Source organism: Vipera berus (assembly GCF_964194415.1).
Source record: "Vipera berus genome assembly, chromosome: 1".
NCBI classification, from domain to species: domain Eukaryota; kingdom Metazoa; phylum Chordata; class Lepidosauria; order Squamata; family Viperidae; genus Vipera; species Vipera berus.
The window spans coordinates 229790241-229811721 of NC_138202.1; the positions used below are offsets into that span (position 1 = coordinate 229790241).

Below are 21481 nucleotides of genomic sequence, written 5' to 3' on the forward strand. Positions count from 1 at the left end.
CAGCGCTTGGCAGATCCCGGGGAGTACTGAGCTGGGGGGGGGGCAATTGCACCATTCCCCAAAGCAGGCGAGGCCCAGGCCTTTTGGAGTGGCAGCAGTGGCACTAAGGGCTGAAGTCGAGGCCCAGGCCTCCGCTTCAGGTCCAGCCTCAGCACTGCCACCCTGTGACACTGTTGAGGGCAGCCTAGATGGAGGAAAGGGGAAGAAGAGAACTGTTTCTCTTTTGTTCAGGGAGGGGGGAATGACCTACCAGCAGAGTCAAGCTAGGCATTTTCTGAATTTTGGACACACCAAGTGCAATTTTTTCCCCATCACTGTCCTAAGGTAATCCTTCTTCATTATTTTATTTTATACCCCCTTTGAGGCAACATGGAGGGCTGATAGGCTATTTTTGATCACCCTATTTTTTTAGCCCAGCATTTTTCTACCACACATCACTGAAGTAATCAGAGAGTCAAGCCTGGAATCTATTTTGAGGATTCAAAGGAAGGAGAAACTTCCAAGTAAGATTTCAGCTGTGGTACAATTTGATCAGTGCTCTCTCACTATCTATCTGTCTGTCTGTCTGTCTGTCTGTCTGTCTGTCCGTCTGTCCGTCTGTCCATCCGTCCCTCCGTCCCTCTATCTATCTATGTATCTATCTATGTATCTATCTATCTATCTATCTATCTATCTATCTATCTATCTATCTATCTATCTATCTATCTCTATCCATCCATCCATCCATCTATATCACTTTTAAGTCCCAACCAAATCTTAGCTTTTGCACTCATTTACATACATGTAACCTATTTTGATCCTTTACCACAATCCTTTGTAAATAGTAAAAAATGTCACTTGGAATAATCTTTCAGCTCCATGCGAGTTTGGATCAGTTCCTATCCAGGAGAAGGAAATACGATAAGTAATTTCATTTATCCCTTGCCTAAAACTACCAACAGGCTCTGTCTCTCAGAAGAAGCAATTATCTTTGCTTAAGAGATCATTAAAATAGTTATTCTTTAAAAAATATTCACACACAAAGGTACATAGGACAAATAATTCTACTTTGGTGAGGAGGAATTCGGCAGCCTTCGTCCATTTATAAAATATTAGGATGGAGTAGTAGTCTAATTGTTAGAGTCTAGTTATACATCCAGAAAGCAGTGAATTGGAGAAAGTTGCTTGCATTCCATTCCTTTTCAAAACAGATTAAAATAGAAATGTGTTTGTAATGCATTCAATTACCTTTTGTACCACGAGATCCAGGACGCCCAGGAATTCCTGCCAGACCTGGAGTGCCATCATTTCCTGGCAAACCAGGAAAACCTCGAGGACCTTGTGGACCAGTCAGGCCTGGTGGACCAGGAGGTCCAGAGATGGTATCATGAGATTGGCAATGATCGCAATGCTGCAACCTTCTGTCCCTAAGTATAGTAGGCAACTGGGCTAAGAAGAATTCAGACAACAAATATTTAGACCAAACATAAACATCTCATGATCAAAGCATAACATCTATTGACCTCAAATCTGGGGGGTTAAATTTAGATCTAGATTAGCTAAACAATTTAAAGCTACTCAACTTTGGCAAGAAAGCTTCATGCACAGCAGATTTCACCTCACAATGTATTTTCCACAATCCTTTTCTCACTGTTGAAAAAGTAGGGCTAGTAAGCCATGAACTGGGAGTAAGAAACACTTTAGGCACTTCTATACCTGAAATCTGACCCATCAATTTTGCCCTCTAAACTGTGCCATCACAAGTATCCTCAACTGAGTGGCCAGCACTTCTTCCAACCTGCAGGCTAAAATATGTTTCATCTAGATCTTTTGAATTTCATCTCACCTAATGTTTGTCTACAGCAAGGCAGCAAACAAAAGAAATGTGGGGAAGCAGCAAAGTTATCACTGAAACCAGTCAGAAAATATCAGGGAACTGGGAGAATGAGCACCCACTGTACACAAGTAGTGTACTTCAATAACAGCCCTAAGCATCCAGCACAATGGGACAATAGCATCCTTTCAAAACTTTATTTCAGATATTTGCTTTCAAGTGGTGAGGCACTAAAACAAATAAGGTGATTGTGAATTGGTAGCTATAATAAATTTATCCAAAGGTGGGGAAACAATTCATTTAGAAACAGGAAGTCACTAAATCAGTAATTATTTATTCTTTAAAAAATATATCAATTAGGGGTATAATTCATCAGTTCAGATATGAGTAGGATGCATATCATTAGGCTGCATACCAATAGACAGGAAAGAAAAAATATATATTAGAGTAGTTAATTTTATTTGGGCATGGCTTGTTTTTTTTAAAGTGTGGAACAAACCACCCATTTGATTATGTGATTATCTTGTTCTTATGAATGGCCATGCCCAATGGCAACCATTTTTAGGGTGCCTTGACACTTTCTAAAATTCCAAGACTGCCTTTGATCTCAAAACAGACTGCCTTGCCTGCCTCTACTGTAAATCAATTCTATTGACTGGGGACTCACTTCTCAGCACATCTGCACAAACTTGCCGAATAAATTCTTCTGAAAAACCTCTTCCCTGCATGGAACAGAGATATTTTAGAAAGTTTACACACAATTTTACCATGAAATGAACAGTAGTTTTAAAAAAAACCCATCAACTGATATACGCACAGGTTTTCCATCTGATCCAGGGATTCCTGGAAAACCCCTCTCTCCTTGTATTCCCCTTGATCCTGGAGAACCCATCAAGCCATTCACTCCTGGTTCCCCCTTCTGGCCATGGATGCCATGGAAGCCAGGATTTCCTTTCTCACCTATCTGAAATCCACAAAAAAGATAGCGTTAAGCCACAGTGGAGTTTGCTATCAGCCTATTAACATTCTCAGCATCATGTGTGGCCATTTTACAAATAAAGAACACAACATACTTTTATGAGTCACTCTTGCTATTTACTGCTACAGACTTAATGTTAATATTTACCTCTATAGTATTAAAACTCTATTTCCCATAACCTTTAATTGGGCAAAACAGTGCATCATAGGGCAACACTTTTTGAACTAAGATACCTCAAATGACCTAACTTAGAGACTCATGACTCAGGAGGAAATGAAATTTAGGAAGGTTGTAGCTGCTCCCAGTGCTGCTGGGCTGCTGCTGCTTTGGCTCTGCCTGTCTGCTGCTGTGGTCACATGATGCTCATTTTGAGTATTCTGTGACAGTTTCTCAGCCATTCTTGCAATTACTCCCTCACCCAGCAGCAGCCACTTATATGCCTGCTGGGAAGGGAAGGAAGAAAAAGAGGATTTGAGAGAAAGGAACCCTCACATACCCTTCCTGGCCCATACCAACTCCTGTGCTCCCCCAACTGCTACTCCTTCCTGCATATCTTCACAGCACCTCTTACATACCCCACCACCCTTTCTGAATTTTCCCCAACCCGAGCAGCATCTTTTCTGCATCCCTATATATCCTCCCTGAGTCACACCGTTTTGCACATGCCTTCCCTGACTTTCACAGCACCTCTTGCACAGCTCTACGTGCCATTCCTGATTTCGCACACCCCTTGTGCTCCCTCCCCCACCCAGTAGCAGTCACTTACCTGTGTGCTGGCCTTGCTGCATGCTTGCAACTTCCTGCCAGCTTCCCCACTGACTTTCTCCCTGCAAGCTTCGCACAAGCAAAGTAAATGGTGAAGCTGGCTGAGAAAGAAGGAAGGAAGGAAAGAAGAGAGGGAAGGAGGGAGGGGAGGGAAGGAGGGAAGGAAGGAAGGAAGGAAGGAAAGGAGTGAAGGAAGGAAGGAGGGAGGGAGGGAGGGAAGGAAGGAAGGAAGGAAGGAAGGAAGGAAGGAAGGAAGGAAGGAAGGAAGGAAGGAAGGAAAGGAGTGAAGGAAGGAGGGAGGGAGGGAGGGAAGGAAGGAAGGAAGGAAGGAAGGAAGGAAGGAAGGAAGGAAGGAAGGAAGGAAGGAAGGAAGGAAGGAAGGAAGGAAAATTTTTGATGCTTCCCCCAGGGAAACTCAATGGGGAAGATGTCAGGAAGTCAGAAGTCGCTCCCATGCAACTTTTATGCCCATGCATGATCATTCTGCTTCTCTGTTCAGTAAGGAAATATTTCTGAAATAATGACCCAATGAGGCACATGTTGTCTAATGCTTTACACCAAAAGTTAAAGTCCATTGCAAGAATAACCCTTTTTTCTTCTCCCTTTTTCATGATAAACAGCTGAAATGCTGCTTAGATTGTTATTAAAACTGGAAAATGTGAAATTCCAGAGTCATGGATGACATAAAAAAGAGAGAAGCAAAGTAAACTGTATTTTGTTTCAAGACAGTTAATTTATATAACTACTAAATCAGCCTTTCCCTATTCATTTCCTCCTCGACGTTTGGGAGTTTGAGACTTGGTTGGGAATTTGGAGGAAGAATGCACTGAATGATATGCAAACATAGGAGTCAACATTCTGAAGCCTCAGCACTTCTTACAAGAGTTCACTATGAGTGCAGTCTAATGCAGATCTTGAGTGCATTTCAGTTCATCTATTTCAATGGCTCCAAAATACAGTTAAGCCTATGCTGGAAAATCAGTCAGGAATTATATATTTTTTCTAAATAGAACGCCAAATCCACCTCAACCGCAATGGAACAAACACGTGGGTAGACAGGTTTTCTTTTACTGTTGTGACGGTGATTAGTAGCACATCCTAATCCTGTTTTAACTTCCTTGCAAAATGAAGTAATCCAAAGCCACCGACAAATCTGCAGAAATGAGATGGTCCTTAAGAAATTGAAATCATTTCTCTCATAAGATGTTCCCTCCTCTTGTCTTCTGCCAATCTTAGATAATACCATGTTAAATTAAAATAACAATCGGAGTGGTGGCTAATCTTCTACAATATAGATTGTGACATTCTGGCTGGGCCCATTCTTTCCTCTTGGTGATTTATTAGCAGCTTTTTGAATTTTTGAAATTCTGACAAAGTGCTAACTTCGAAAAACAGAAAAGTCTGACAGTTGGCAAGACTCACTCCAAAAGAACTGGAGAGTAGCAGCCTTCTGAATGCCACTAACCTTCTATTCATGACCTTTAATGCCAACCTTCACTTTCTGGCTCAGATAGTTTAAAATAGATAAAAACGCTAATCTTATGATTGGAAAAACTCTTCTATTCAAAGAATATAATATAGCTTACAAGAAGAAAAAGGAAACCAAGTAAAATAATTACACAGTATAAATTTCATAAATTAAAATAGTAGATTTAAAATACCTATGAGGCATTCATTAATAAGGTATGCACGTAGCTTTGGTCTAGCCCTGAGGAGATTGCTTCTCCACTTACCAAATCTTTCTCAAATATTTAAAGCTACCAAACTAGGTTAGAAGAATAAACTAAGAAGGGGGGAAACAAAAGATGATCCAAACCTTGTGCTTCTTGGGAGAAAGAATAAAACTCAAATATGATAACTAAAGTTAAATGTAAAGAGGGATTTAAAATATATATATATGAAAAATAGGATATCAAAACTACAACCATTAGAATATAGCAAATCTTTTCTGCAAAAAGACATACTTTATAAAACCAAAGGAAAAGAAATGTGCTTGTTAAATAAGTTTGCAATGTAGTTGAAAAAAAAAGTTACTTAGCATTCTTCTCACTTTTTCAGAATCATTAATGGAGGTGGATGGCCTTTTCTAAGCTTGAAAGTTAAGCAGAATAAAGCTTGGCTAGTTCTTGCATAGGTCTTTGCAAGGAAATACCAAAGCTGTAGGCTAAATTAGGAAGTGAAAAAGCATCCCAGGAGACAAAGCTAAATCTCTTCTTTGTAAGCCAATAAAATTACACAAATGTGTCTACAGGCTAATCAGGAGTCAAGATCAAACATAATGAGACTAATGTAATGAAACCTTGAAAGGCTGCAATTACAGTTACAGTTTCCAGTAAGAATGTTGTTCTTACAATGAAGGACTCACTGGAGAAGAGCCTAATGCTGGGAAAGATTGAGGGCAATAGAAGAAAGGAGACGACAGAGAATGAGGTGGCTGGATGGAGTCACTGAAGCAGTAGGCGTGAGCCTAAATGGACTCCAGAAGATGGTAGAGGACAGGAAGGCCTGGAGGAACGTTGTCCATAGGGTCGCGATGGGTCGGACATGACTTCGCAGCTAACAACAACAACCCTAGAATTCCCAATTAGTGTAGCCAGTGAACAACATTCTTACTGGAAACTGTAACTGTAATTGCAGCCTTTCAAGGTTTCATTACATTAGTCACACACACAACTAATGCTTGAGATTGACTGATATTTGAGTCTTTTCTATTTGAGCTCTAAGTTATATTAAGCAAAATCAAACTGACAAATTTATATTCAATAATGCAATGTAAACTCCATGCTAAAACTAGCAGCTGAAATACTCAGAAAAACTCAGAAAAACAGAAAAGAAATGAGTATAAAATTAAAAAACAGCACATACCTCTCCTTTATCTCCTTTTAATCCCATAGATCCCTTTTGGAATCAAAATTGTAAAACACATAATGAGTTATTGTGAAAATGTACTATTTCTACTGACACATAGTTAAATTTACTTACATTAAAACACACACTTTTTAAAAAGAAAAAAAGCCCATCTTTTGCATTCTGACATCTAACAGCTTGAACTATTATTTTTTTCCAACAAGGAAAAAGAATCACTCTGCAAGATTAAGATGGGGAAAATGTACTCTTTTAAAACTAAACATATAGACTTGGATCCAAAACTCTTCTTAGAAAAATGCCGTTAATAAAATATTCTCCCCTTTGTGGATGCAAGCGAGAGGCAAGAGATTGTAGCTGAATCCTCCTTCTCTCCGGAATCACACAAAGGATGCTCCCAGAATGGTCCCAGAATGGGACTGAGGCGTCCAATTTAGTTACCATGGAAAATGTGTCCATTGTTCCAGTCAGGCTGCCTGCTTTACCATCCTTTAAAAAAAAATCTTTTAATTAAAAATAAAAGAATGGGGAGCCATGAAAAAAGGGCAGGCCTCCACCATCATTTTTTGTTTTAAAAATAAAGATAAAATGGTAAACTTTGTTTAGGTGGCAGCAAGCCAAGGCACTCAGGATCCCCCAAAGTAAGTTGGGTCTGGCACAGAACATGCTGAGGGAGTGAATGTGGTCTAAGTGTTGCAGAAGAGGAGCGTATCAGTTTGTTTTGTGATGAAAACATGCATGTTGTGACTGGCCACTTACACCATGGCAGCTATTTATGAGAATCTAAGTACATGCTGTTGGCACAGGTAGTCCTTGGCTTACAATTCATTTAGTGACTGTTCAAACTTCCAATGGCACTGGAAAAAGTGACTTATGAACTTTTTTTCACACTTACGACCGTTGCAGCATCCCCATGGTCACATGATCAGAATTTGGACACTTGGCAACTGGCTCATATTTATGATGGTTGCATTGTCCAGGGGTCATGGGATCACCTTTTGCAACCTTCTCACAAGCAAAGTCGACAGGGAAGACAGATTCACTTAACAACCATGTAAGGAACTGAACTTCTGCAGTGATTCATTTAATAACTGAGGCAAGAAAGGTGGTAAAATGTGGCAAAACTCACTTAACAAGTGCCTCACTTAGCAACAGAGGGTTTGGGCTCAATTGTGGTTATAACTCAAGGACCACTGGCATATTCCTAATATGTCCATCAACCCAAAATATTTCTAGTGTCTGGTGTGAGAAATTAACCAGAGCCTTATGAGAATTGCCCAAATCAATGTCTGACAAGCTTTGTTTAAGGATAAAAGAATGGAAAAAACACATTATCAGCAAATACATGATATAGGAAATTGTGAAATTCAGAAGGGACTTGATAATCTCCCCTTCTTACCTTATGGCCTGGAGTACCCATTTTGCCTCCTTCGCCCTTATGACCCTAGAGAAAAAAAAAACCTAAAATAGTTACTGATGTGAAACGGGATATCCACACACTATACATAAATGGGATCCTAACAAACTTATTCATTTATTTCAATATATCTGCTTTAAGGATGATTACATGTAGACTTCACAGATTGCTTGAATTATTAAGTTCCCTAATTTGCATTTCAACTGCGAAATTTATGTTGTCCAAATTTCAGCACATTGTTTTATATCACATTTATATTGATTCAAACAATATACACACCACACCAGATATTTATAAACCTGAAGCAAAACAATGGGAAATGACAGCAGAATTAAACGGATCTTAAATTTTAAGGAATATTTAAGCCAAAGGTGTAAAAACAGCTTAAGTAATGTCAGAAAAAGATATCGAAAAAAGTTTCCACAGGTGTAAGATCAAATAGGTCTTTTAAGGAAGTTTTTAAGAAGAGACTGGACAGCCATTTGCCTGAAATGGTATAGGGTTTCCTGCCTGAGCAGGGGGTTGGACTAGATGACCTCCAAGGTCCCTTCCAACTTCTTCTTCTTCTTCTTCTTCTTATTCTTATTATTATTATTATTATTATTATTATTATTATTATTATTATTATTATTATTATTATTATTATTATTTATATATATTCGTTGAAAAAACAATAGGGGATTGGGAGACTGCAAAAGGGTCTTAATTAGTAACTCTGCCATGCTTGGATGTAACTTGTTCATTTTTTATTGTGTTAAAACCTCAATAAAGTACAATGCTAATGTGTCATATTAACTTTAGATTGTTTCTTAAATAACAAATTTGTACCAATTGGATCCTCTATATACTCTCAGCTAACAAGCTGACCAGCTTAATTAATTCTACAAGATCACATTTATGATCCTGGGATGGTAGTTTTGTTCTTTCTAGCAGAGGTCAGAGAATGAAACCTAAAACAATCTATGGCAGACACGTCAAACTCCCGACATCATATGACATCACACAACATATCGGGACAATTTTGCCATTGCCGGCAATGGGGTGGACGTGGCTTCTGGATGACTTGTCCGACCCGCGGGCTGGCAGTTTTGACACCCCTGATCTATGGCTTCTCTGACTGAACAATAAAGCACAGATTCACATGTTATGCAGTTTCACAGCTTACGTTCTTTACATCAAGCAAGCATTATTCCTAGTTATATCATAACTAAAGAAAAAAAGAAAAAAAAGCAGCATACCTGGATGCCTTTTTCACCCTGATTTCCTTTCTCTCCCTGAAAAATAAAAAAATCAATTTCTTGTTAAACTGTTATTTGTAACAGTAATGGTGAAATTAAACTAAAGCAAATTAAAAGCTATTACAGGTGGTCCTTGACTTACAAACACAATTGAGCCCAAAATTCCCATTGCTAAGCAAGGTCAATTGTCAGGCAAGTTTTGCCCCATTTTACAACCTTTTTTTTGGAATTGTTAAGTGAATCACTGCAGTTCTTAAGTGAATCATGGGGTTGTTAAGCGAATCTGCCTTCCTCTATTGACTGCTTGTGGCAAGCCAGCTGGGAAGATTACAAAAGGTGATCACATGAACCTGGGACAGTGCAACTGTTACAAATATATGCCAGTGCCAAGTGACCAAATTTTGATCAAATGACCACGGGGATGCTGCAATGGGAAAACCGATCACAAGTCACTTTTTCAATGCCGTTGTAATTTAAAATGGTCACTAAATGAATAGTTGTAAGTCAAAGACTATCTGCAGTTGTAGTTGTAGAAATATCTTGTACATATGAATGGATTTTTCCCTGACATCATGCAATACATTTGCCCAAGGCAATGTGCAATCTCTCGAACAATGGTTTGCACATCTTAGAGCCATGCTACTACATGGCAGTGCACAATTTTCGTTTTTAATTTCACATCTCCAGTCACTGTTGGCATGCCAGTTCATTAGGACACATCACTGTTAGAATTTCTTTTGCATCCACATTTCTGGTTCCCACTTATTTGTTTAAACAATTTTGAACAAAAGTTCTCAATGCAATAACAAGGGTATCAATCTATCTTTCTGCTTTGATTAAAAAGCCCATGATATAAGAAGAAAATCTGATGTTAAGGAAGGATATTGCACTTATTTAAAGTCTTCAGATACTGAAAGATCTTCAGAAGACACTCATCTTCAGCTGCAAATAGGATGTTACTGTTGCATTCAGGTAAATCTTGCCCAGTTTCCCTAAAGCAGGGGTAGGCAACCTCGGCTCTTTTATGACTCGTGGCTCAGGAATTCTGGGAGTTGAAGTCCACGAGTCATAAAAGAGCCGAGGTTGCCGACCCCTGCCCTAAAGGGCACTAAAAGTCCTTTTAAACAAAGATGTCCAGCGATGTGTAATTTTAATACTATGTTTGACATACTTATTTCCCCAAATGTAAATTTATAATATTGTAAAGAAAATACGTTGATCCTAAAACGCTACTTCAGAATACTGTAAAGCTTGTGTTCTTCGGATAAATGTGTCTATTGGGATACTGAATTAATGATTAAGAAGAAAATTGTTTAAAAGTGATAAAAACAATATTAATACATAATATATTCATGGCCTTCGGACTGACACAAATGAGGGAAATGTGGTGGAGGGATACAAATTAGACCTCATAATAGAAAGGTCTAATTTCACCCACCACTCCCATCAGTTGGTGTGTTTTTTTTTTGTATCCGTATTCCCACAGGCCATGTATCATGTGGCCTCGTGGAGAGATTGATAGGACAAGCCATGTCATATCTTTCTCTCCGAGTTATTATACCATGCAAGCGGGACTCTGTCAAGTGTGATTTTCCTATGTCAAAGCTTTCAGTGGCCTTCAATACTACCAACCATGGTATTCTTCTCAACTGCTTAGGAGAGCTGAGTATCAGAGATATTGTTTGAGGGTCTACAGCAGGGGTCTTCAAACTCGGCCCTTTTATGACTCATGGACTTCAACTCCCAGAATTCCTCAGCCAGCATGCCTGGCTGAGAAATTCTGGGAGTTGAAGTCCATGAGTCATAAAAGGGCCGAGTTTGAAGACCTCTGGTCTACAGGATGGTGATGAGATAAGAGAAATGGTGACTTTAGCCATCCAATGTAAAGCAGTCCCGGGTATAATTGTCCTCATATTTAAGTAGACCTCAGGTTACAACAGCAATTTGGACCATAATTTCTGCTGTTAAGTGATGCAATCATAAAGTGTGATGTTATGTGACTGCATTGCTTAGCATTGCTTAGTCTCAGGGGAAAAAACACCGGAGTGCAAATTCCAACCTTCCCTGCCAGCTTTCCTATTAACTTTGTTTGTCTGAAGCCAACAAAGAACATTGCAAATGATGATCACATTATTGTCCCAAAGGTGCTTTTTCAACAGGCAGCTAGACTTCCTTTGTTTTTCCTTGAAGACGTTTCACTACTCATCCAAGAAGCTTCTTCAGTTCTGAAGAAGAATTAAAGAAGCCTCTTGGATGAGAAGTGAAACGTCTTCAAGGAAAAACAAAGAAAGCCCAGTTGCCTATTAAAAAGCACCTTTGGAACAACCATGACCTGGATGACTGTGAATCTCTATAGACATGATCAGATATGTGGGACACCTATACTATCGAAGGCCCAAGATGGTTGTTAGCACCCAGATCACAATCACAAAACTGCAGGGGTGCTGGAATGACTAGAACTTCAAGGGCCTGTCTTTAAGTACCATTATTATAACTTCAAACACAAAATTATTGGTTGTTTTTTTTTCTTAAATTTTGTGGCCTTTCACACATGAGAGCTCCCAAAGTATGATGATTATATGGGCACAAAAGCTGTCTAAATTAAACAAATAAATATTAACTAATGTTTCTTCTCTTCTAAGGAAGGCCAAACATGGAATTTAATCCACTAATCTCTATCTTTGTACTGATATTATACGGACAAAACAAATGATTCTAGCTGGATATTTACCTGTAAAAGATAAGCTGAAAATTAAAAACTATACCATCAGAGGTTAAGGGAATTGTCTGAATTAGATGTACTTTTCACTGATAAAAGTTAGCAGTGCAACCATATGTTCTGAGAAGAGTCCTGCAATTTCTGGTTCTGATTGGGAGAAATGTAACTACAAGTTAACTTTTTGTCTAATGGTCTCAAGCAGTGATGGGATTCAGATATGTGAACAACAGGTTCTCTGTGTGGATGCCGCTTCCGGAAGTCCATTCTGGGCCTGGGCAACAAAAAAATAGCTGCCGGTTCTGCCGAACTGGTGCGAACCGGCTGGATCCCACCACTGGTCTTAAGTATTAAATTTGTAAGGGTAATTCACAACTAAAGGCTCACTGATTCTTTGGGCTTTGTTACAAAAGGAAATACAGGTCCATAATAATAAATAAAAACAACAGGCATACCTTCAAACCCGGAGGACCAGGCATCCCAGGATAGCCTGGTTCACCTGAATCACCCTGTCTTCCTTGTTCTCCCTAAGTAACCAAAAAGAATTCCATAAATAGGAAACTACACACGATGAAAATGCATTGTTCTTGTGAAGCTGTGGACACAATATATGATTCAAAAGCATATGGGTGGTAATGACTGTGGGCTTCTTTTTTTCCTGGGCCTTCGCATTACAGTCATGCAAAAATCTTAAGAAAAGGTTCTTCACAATATGAGGGAGCATGAATGAAATGGCTCTTTAAACTCTTTACATCAGGGGTGTCAAACTCAATTTCATTGAGGGCCGCATCAGCATTGCGGTTGCCCTCAAGGGGCAGGGTGGGTGTGGCCAGGGTGGGTGTGGCTAGAGTGCGTATGGCCTACTGGGTGGGCGTGGCCAGCTCTACATCATTCGCATCAAGGGTGCCTATGGGTGCCTGGGCAGGAGTGGGACAGATCTGAGGGTCTCTGGCAGAAGGAGGGTCTCTGGGCCAGGGCCAAGGCAGTGAGGGCCGTTCCCTCACTGTTTCCAGGATGGCTTCGCGGGCCACATGAAACCACTTTGCGGGCCGGATCCGGCCCCCGGGTCTTGTGTTTGACATGTCTGCTTTACATAGTATTAAAGTCGCTATATTATTCATGGAACATACTGTATGCAGCTGTCCCACCTCCCCAGCAAAGTATTTCTTTCATATCCTTATTTTACAACGCTTGTTAGAGAAGAAGAAGACTCATATCTTTCGGGCAGGGGGGGGCTGTTTCCTGAATATTTCTACCACAGAGTAAATCCCTGCGATATTTTGACATCAAATGAGCTGTAAACGTAAGAAGCGTGATGAAAACTCATAAGGACATTCATTATTCTTGCCTTTGCTCAGAATACTGAAAATATCCATCAACATTAAGAAAACTGAATTATTTACATAAAAGCACAGCTCTTTTATCACAACCCTGATAAAATTATTTTAGAACTTAACTTATGCAAACATTTAAAAGAGCTGCAGTGTTAAAAAAAATTTAAAAATCACCTCATTTCTAACTGCTACAAGCATTTAGCCAACAAGTTCCCCACCGAACCATGACAGACAAGTTTAAATTGGCAGTGGAGCTCTAGATACAGATAGTCCTCGATTTATAATCACAATTGGGACTGAACTTTCCATTGCTAAGTGTGGCATTGTTAACTTTCCAATTTTGTGGCCTTTTCTGCTGTGGTTGTTAAGGAAATCACAGGGGTCATTAGGTTAATCACACAGTTTTTAAGTGAATCTCTCCCCCCCCCCCCGTTGACTCTGCTTATTGGAAGTTGGATGGGGAAGTTGCAAACAGCAGTTATGGGATCCTGGGATACTACAACCATCATAAATACATTCGAGTTGCCAAGCACCCAAATTTTGATCCTGTGACCAAAGAGATGCTGCAACGGTCATAAGTGTAACAATTGGTCATAAGTCATTTTTTCAGCACCAATATAACTTTAAACGGGTCACTAAACAAATCGCCATAAGTCAAGGATTATCTGTACTTTCAACAAAGGTTATCTTTCACAAATGTTAGATGTAAAGGGCTCTGGTTGAACTTTCTGCGGATGTCAACATGAGCCATGGTTAAAAGTGACAAAAATTAACATGGAAAAGGAGGTACAAGACCTGAATAAACTGTGTATGGATACTGGTGCTCCATCCTAAAACATATACATCCCTGGAGCTTCTGCAAAAGGGAACTCCATCCGTAAGCATAGTTCATGCTTTTTGTTATTAATAAGGAGTAGCTAATACAGGCAGTTTGTCCTTTAATTAGCAAGAGAAGCAAAGCATTTAAGTAATCACAAGTTCATATCAGGAAGAGAGAAATGAACACTGAACACAAAGCAAGCATAGTTTTCATGTTAACCAAAGAATGTAATTCCTTGCCTCACAACACACCGAAACTTAGTCAAATTTACCTTGATACCTGGAATTCCTGATTTCCCTTGAGGTCCTTGTTCACCCTTGTTGCCCTGCAAATGTGAGACGTTAATGGAGTTGCTAAAACAAATTGAACAAAACATTTAGAGAGGCAAATTAAATGAATAAACCATGCTACACTACTACAACTCTTCCTTCTCTGGAGCTACTCCTTTTCTGAAATTCCCCTATCGTAATGAACACAGAGTAATTTTGAGCAGTATCATGAATTGTGACTGTATCTGAGTGTGCTGGTGTGTGTGTAAGAGAATAAAGGAACATATTAGAGAGTGAAAGGGGAATGGCTACAGTTCAGTTTACAACTTCATCTCTTCATTTCTTACATACGTGAAGGAGATGCATTGAAAGACTGCAGTACAGGGCTTGTGGGACTTACAGAATCCCATACAATGAGCATGGACATAGAAGTTTCAATGCACAGACTTTCATGTTCCAAGATTTCTACAAGAAGCACATAGACTTCACCTATTCAGATGTGCAAGCTCTTGCTCCCCCTTCCAATTTAAGGAAAGAACTGCTGTATCACTTTTGGACAGAATGAAACCATCTTAAAAAGTCTTGCATGTATCAAGCTTCCTGCGATCCCAAATATTGAGTTCACTCAGTTAAGACTTCAGAAGAGTTTTCGTATATTTGATTTTTCTCTTGTTTACTTAAAATTTGGGTAACATTTTTAAGACTTTCTTTTTTACAAGTCAAAGCAAAAAATGTACCTTAGGACCTGACCCTCCAGGTAAGCCTGATGATCCTTCAAGTCCAGGAAGACCCTAAGAAATAGAAATAAAAATGGACATATACAAACAACCCTCAAAATCTATTTTTAAAACTAAGAAGGTTGGAACATAATCAATACAGATTATATTACAATTTCTTCTAACGTGAACCCTTTCATTTCTTACATTTGAATAACACAGATCGAAAATGTGCATACATTGCAGCGTGTTGCTGCATTCCACCTCTTTTTGCCTTATATTTTTACTTTCAATTGAACATTTATCATTAATTCCTTTCAAATACAAATAAATATAAAGTTTACATATTTATTATTTGGAGACTGATAATCCCTTTTCGTAAAAGCCTTTCCAAAAGAGATGAAGTGCTCTTTCAGAGTTAATATGCTTGCTTTAAAAAAAACAAATCAGGCATTTTTACTACTCCGCCAGCCCATGTTCATCTGAATCAATTCTGCCTTATATGTATACAATTTCAATGTATTCAATAGAGTGGAAAAATTTACTCACAACGGAAAAGAGAAATAAGAGGTGGATGAGCGACTAGTTGAGTAAACAGCATTGTCATCAATACTAGACTTAAAACCTGACACTGAAACCAAATTAAACAACAAAGAGTGATCCAAAAATATATTGTGTGAAGTGCTTGACTAGGAAAAATGCCGAGAGGCTTCTCCAACACGAGCAGCACCAGTGGGATCCTGCTTGGACTTTGGCAATCACAATAGAAATTTGGGCTTAACTCCACTAAGGCATGATTAATTTTCTCTCTCTTCATCTGCAAGGGCCAATTAAAGTTACATAGTTGTTAGTGCCTCTTAAGTGCAATGATCCATTAATTAAGGAAGGTTAGAACATAAATATTTAATATTACCAACAGTTATAAAATATACAAATGATAAACTGGCACAGAGGATACACGTTCGCCCCTTCCCTTGCTCTCTTTCCTATTCCTTTCCCATCATCAGTGTTTACATTATATCTGCCCAAGCATTAAGTACAATGAATTCAAAGAGTCAGTGTTTGCAAGCCTGTTTCAAGCCTCTGCGTGAAAATCCTCTGTTTATAATAGATCAAGTGTGCATGTAACTGGTGCTTTATGTATGGCTCAGATTCAAGCCAGACATAATACTAAACAGACTATCAAAACTACATTCTTAAAATTAACGGCAAGCACAAGGTGCTCAAATAATTCTGTTTTCACTGGAATCATAGGGCGCTTTAACCTTTTTTGACCTAGTCACAATGCCAATGAAATAAGCCACACTAGGGTAAATTTTTTGTTCATTTAAAAAGCCTGATATTTGGCACAGACAAAGCCAACAAGAGAGAGAAAGAATTATAACAAGGGATAGAAGAAGGGATTTTCCAAGGTTGGTTTTGTTAATAACCTAGACTAAAAAGCCTCCCCGTCCCCACCCCCCCAAAAAACAAACCTTGCAGAAGCCACAAAACTAACACAAGAATCTCCACATGTTCAAAATCAAAAGGGCCAATCCCATATCTTAAGTTAGGAAAGTTTAAAGAAAGTCTTTTGGGGGGGGGGTATATTCTTTGCAAATAGGTTTTTCTTATACAGTCTGGAGCACAGAGATGAAGAGCCTGTACCCTTTCAAATGCTACTAAATCCCAACTCCCATGAGCCCCTGCCAGCACTACAAAACACAAGAGATGCTAGGAGATATAATGCAGCGACATCTGAAAGTCCCCTGGCTCCCCACTCATGATGTAGCACTTTTACAAAAGTAGCCAAAAATGATGCAACAAGAATGAAGCAAGTTTTTAAAATACAGTATAACAAATTATTGTTGCTTCTTTCTCCAAAACTGGAGTTACTAATGGCAAATATAACAATAAATGATTGACGTTGGCAACTATAATGGGAATAATTATTCCTTATTCCTGATCAAACCGGTCAGTCCTAGAGGAGATCAACCCTGACTGCTCTTTAGAAGGCCAGATCCTGAAGCTAAAACTCAAATACTTTGGCCACCTAATGAGAAGGAAGGACTCACTGGAGAAGAGCCTAATGCTGGGAAAGATTGAGGGCAATAGAAGAAGGGGACGACAGAGAATGAGGTGGCTGGATGGAGTTACTGAAGCAGTAGGCGTGAGCTTAAATGGAGTCCAGAAGATGGTAGAGGACAAGAAAGCCTGGAGGAACGTTGTCCATAGGGTCGCGATGGGTCGGACACGACTTCGCAACTAACAATAACAAAATTCCTGATGAAATTTCCCTCAGGTATTTCATATGAATTGTCAACAAGATTTTCATCCATTCTCTTCTGGAACAACTACTGTAACGAACAGCAAATAAATTTCACTTTATATTCTGACTGATTTCTCTTCAGCCACTCTAAATATTTAAATAATCCATGCACTTGAAAATAAACGGATCCTATCTTCTTCCTATGGGAAGAAGAGACTGAAAAATAATCATAATAATAAATGATCTGGAAAATGTACTATTTGAACTAATATGGTGCTTCCTGCACGTGCAGAAACCATCTTGGAGAAACAATAACCACCATGCTGCAAAGCAACAACCTATACCAACCATTTTGTGGATGTGCCCACTACATACTTTCAAAATGCAAAATGTATCCTAGCCTAAAAGGATGCCTGACCAATGTTAAGATTTTAGGAAATGTATGTATTATCTTGAACACTGAGCGCTATCTAACAAAATGAAATTCAATGATGAAAAAAGTAAGGTTCTACATTTAGGCAAGGAAAACCAAATATACAGGTACAGTATAGGTGGTACCTTGCTCAATAGTAGTAACTGTGAGAGTGATCTTGGAGTCCTAGTGGACAATAACTTAAATATGAGCCAGCAGTGTGCTGCAGCTGCCAAAAAAGCAAACGCAGTGCTAGGCTGCATTAACAGAGGGATAGAATCAAGATCATGTGAAGTCTTAATACCACTTTACAATGCCTTGGTAAGGCCACACTTGGAATACTGCATCCAGTTTTGGTCACCACGATGGAAAAAAGATGTTGAGACTCTAGAAAGAGTACAGAGAAGAGCAACAAAGATGATAAGGGGACTGGATGCTAAAACATATAAGTAATGGTTGCTGGAATTCGGTATGTCTAGTTTAACGAAGAGAAGGATGAGGGGGGACATGATAGCAGTGTTCCAATATCTCAGGGGCTGCCACAAAGAAGAGGGAGTCAAGCTATTCTCCAAAGCATCTGAAAGCAGGACAAGAAGCAACGGATGGAAACTAGTCAAGGAGAGAAGCAACCTAGAGCTAAGGAGAAACTTTCTGACAGTTAGAACAATTAACCAGTGGAACAACCTGCCTCCAGAAGTGGTGAATGCTCCAACACTGGAAGTTTTTAAGAAAAGACTGGACAACCATTTGTCTGAAATAGTATAGGGTTTTCTGCCTGAGCAGTGGTTGGACTTTAATAATAGTGATCTGTCTAAGAATAAAAGTTTAGGTCTATATTGCAAGCTCACATTCTTCTTCCTCTTTATTTATTTACTCTAGTTATTTATCAAATATATATGCTGCTCATCTCGCAGTGAAAGCCAACACTAAGCAGCTTACAACATGATAAGAATCATCATCTTCCTATGATATTTATGGAGATATAACAAATTGTATATATGCACTGGCACTGCCCTTAGTTTGAGTAGGAAAGGACCTTTTCTTTCCAGAGATAATGATAAGCACAGGATAAATATAAATAAGCAAACAAGGATCAGCCACAGCCTTAATTCACATCTTCCATTCTCATATAAATTCAAATGTGAGAACTTGTTTGTAACATTCATACAGCAAACATATACACTATGCTTCAATAAACTAGAGGATTGCTATTATTAAAGTGGTAAGTAACAATAATTAAACTGAAACCCAAAGCTAAATATTTGATTTTAAAATATGCACTGAGTTCATGAACCTTTTTAACAAAAGGCAAAAATTGCTTATTTGGTAAACCTATCACAGCGATCAGAATACAAATTCAAACAGGCAGGAAAAGATGGGGATTGCAGTAAGAAGTCTTTGTTCAGAGAATAAGTGGAAACTGCTATTGAAATGGCAGAGAAAAAACTTAAGTGGCAATCTTAAAATAGATGACCAATCTATCTTTATGGTGGTCACCATAAAACAGAAAGCCTGACCTGTGTATATATAATCTTATACCAGCACAAATATCAAGAAGAGGGGTAATAAGAGTATTTTGCAAAAGGAAAAGGGTCCATGTGAAACTATTGTATGCCTCATGTCATTCTCTAGTAATAGCACTTTTTCTCCTTCATTGACTGAATTCCCCAACTATTATAGTACTTTCTGAGATTAAATCTACAGTTGAAAGATGAAGCCTCTTCCAAAATACTTCTTTATTAAAATGGAGCTATGTCTACATAAAGAATACCCATCACTTTGAATTTACATTGGTGACAGCCACCATCTGTTCAAAATTAACGTACCATCCATTCTGGAAAGAGAATCATTTTGTGGAAGCTATTAACAGGTCAGAACAGAGGCGCCTCCTTGTTATAAAACTGTTCAATGTGATGGAAAGAATAATAATTTTCAACTTCCCTAATAAGTGAATGACAGAACATTTGAAAGGATCCTTAAGGCAATGAATAGTCTCCCCCTTTCAAAAAAGCATTTAATTTCAATTTCCATGTCGTATTCAGTATGCATTAATTCAAGACAGTGCATCTGTAGCATAATTAGTTTGTTTTAATGAAGTTATACTGTTTTTCTTCTCTATTTTAAAACTAGCATTTTTGTCTTCATTTCATCATTGTGTTCAATTCATTTCATTCAGACATATTGACTTCAGGATTTTACAGTTGCTGTGAAAGTATAATGCAGAACTGGGTAGCCTGATTTTCTTCAGGTCCATGATTCCTATAAATTTGGCATTTTGCCATACCCACTTAAAAAATATGGAATATCAAAAACATACAGGTAACCCTGGCGATCCTTTTGTTCCTTCTTGTCCTGGCAGCCCACTTTCACCCTATGATAAATTTAAAAAACAAAATAAAACATTATTTAATTTATTATAGAATACACTGTAGCAGTAGCCAAAAAACAAACAAACCAGGAAATATCTCTATATAAAGTCTACATTCTGATAAATACCTTATCTCCTTTTATTCCTTGAATTCCAGGGATCCCAGGAATTCCCTTGGGGAAAATAAATTAAAGCATATTAAACAGAAGCACCACTATGTTTCTCATTTGAGGCTTTTTATTCCTTCTTTAATTATCCTTGGAAATAATTACGCATTCATATCCCACTGTGATATCAGACTTGAAACAGAAGTTGTAAGTGCATATTTATGTGCGAATGACTATCCATTATGAGGAAACACAATCATGAACATTGCTTACAAATAGCTGCATGTTGGCAGTATCACCTATTATATTTGTATATACCACTTTGCATGGTATATAACCTTTGAGCTGTCAATCAACAGAGGAAATTAGAATTCTTGACTGATTCTTGAGCATGACTCAACAATGCACAGAGGGAGGCATCTGAAAATTCTTGATCTGGATCTTTAACCACATACATCATTATTCTTATGGAGCATTAAACTTACATAGCTGTTTCTATCCTAGGCTTCAAGCTCATTAAAAAAAACCTATGGAATCCCTATGCATAACGTATCTTCAAAAGTATTTTTGAATTGATTAATGTTCCTTGTGTCTGCAAGATACTAATCTTTCTTTCAAGAGAAAGTTTTTGCATGAAACTTTCTCTGCTTTCCCTTTTTTCTGTTTTATTTTAGGGATATTGTAAAATATTAAGAAAAAAATGTTTCATCTCAAAAACAGCTTTTATTTTTGGACAGAGTTATTTTCTGGGAAACTAACAAAAAACAATGAGGTCTTTATTAAAAAAAAAGAAAATCTAATTTCCATCCTCATTGTAGCAAGGTTTGGGTTATGACCCTTTCCTCCTACGCCATAAAAAGCATTGGCAAGAAAACATTCAGAAAAGTACTTGGTGTCTCTGTTGGAAAACCCTGACAATCTAAATGCAGTTGTGCTTTTTGGCTTGGGCTGGTTTGAGTCTACAGAACTCTCCACATTCACAGTGGCTGTGACTCATTTAATGACTACCAAGGCTCATGGCACCCACAATCATTTAACCTTAGCAGAAGTTACTTTGTCACACAACGTGCATACCACAAACAGAAGCTGCTAGTTTTCTTTGCTACTGGAAGCCACATGAAACAAACCCAACAGTTCTTGCCAGGGGTGAGCATATCATATGATTTACTTGCAGGGAGCCAAGAACAGCCACATGCTGAATTTTACAAGGGGATTTTCAACCTAGACCTCACCTATCACATTATGCTGATCATAAGAAGCAGAGGAAATACATTTGTGTGCAGAGTTTACAAGCACACTTTGCCTCCAAAGGTCTAACACATAGTAATTAAATTCTTAAGGCAATATTTTTAAAAGAACAGAATTTATTATTTTAATTAAAATGTGTAGTATACTTGGATATACTAAAAGTGGC

General features: G+C 38.4%; 1 protein-coding gene across 1 annotated transcript in view; it reads right to left on the reverse strand.

Moving 5' to 3' along the window:
• The window catches only part of COL21A1 (collagen type XXI alpha 1 chain), a 102124-nt gene that overhangs the window by 7144 nt on the left and 73499 nt on the right, over positions 1 to 21481 (reverse strand). The window contains exons 18-28 of the mRNA XM_081325700.1: positions 20089 to 20133; positions 19910 to 19963; positions 14954 to 15007; positions 14219 to 14272; positions 12249 to 12320; positions 9078 to 9113; positions 7822 to 7866; positions 6423 to 6455; positions 2631 to 2777; positions 2481 to 2535; positions 1228 to 1428 (exon numbers count right to left, since the gene is read on the reverse strand). Of these exons, the coding sequence (XP_081181826.1) occupies positions 1228 to 1428; positions 2481 to 2535; positions 2631 to 2777; positions 6423 to 6455; positions 7822 to 7866; positions 9078 to 9113; positions 12249 to 12320; positions 14219 to 14272; positions 14954 to 15007; positions 19910 to 19963; positions 20089 to 20133 (796 nt within the window). The remainder of the gene's footprint in view (positions 1 to 1227; positions 1429 to 2480; positions 2536 to 2630; positions 2778 to 6422; positions 6456 to 7821; positions 7867 to 9077; positions 9114 to 12248; positions 12321 to 14218; positions 14273 to 14953; positions 15008 to 19909; positions 19964 to 20088; positions 20134 to 21481) is intronic.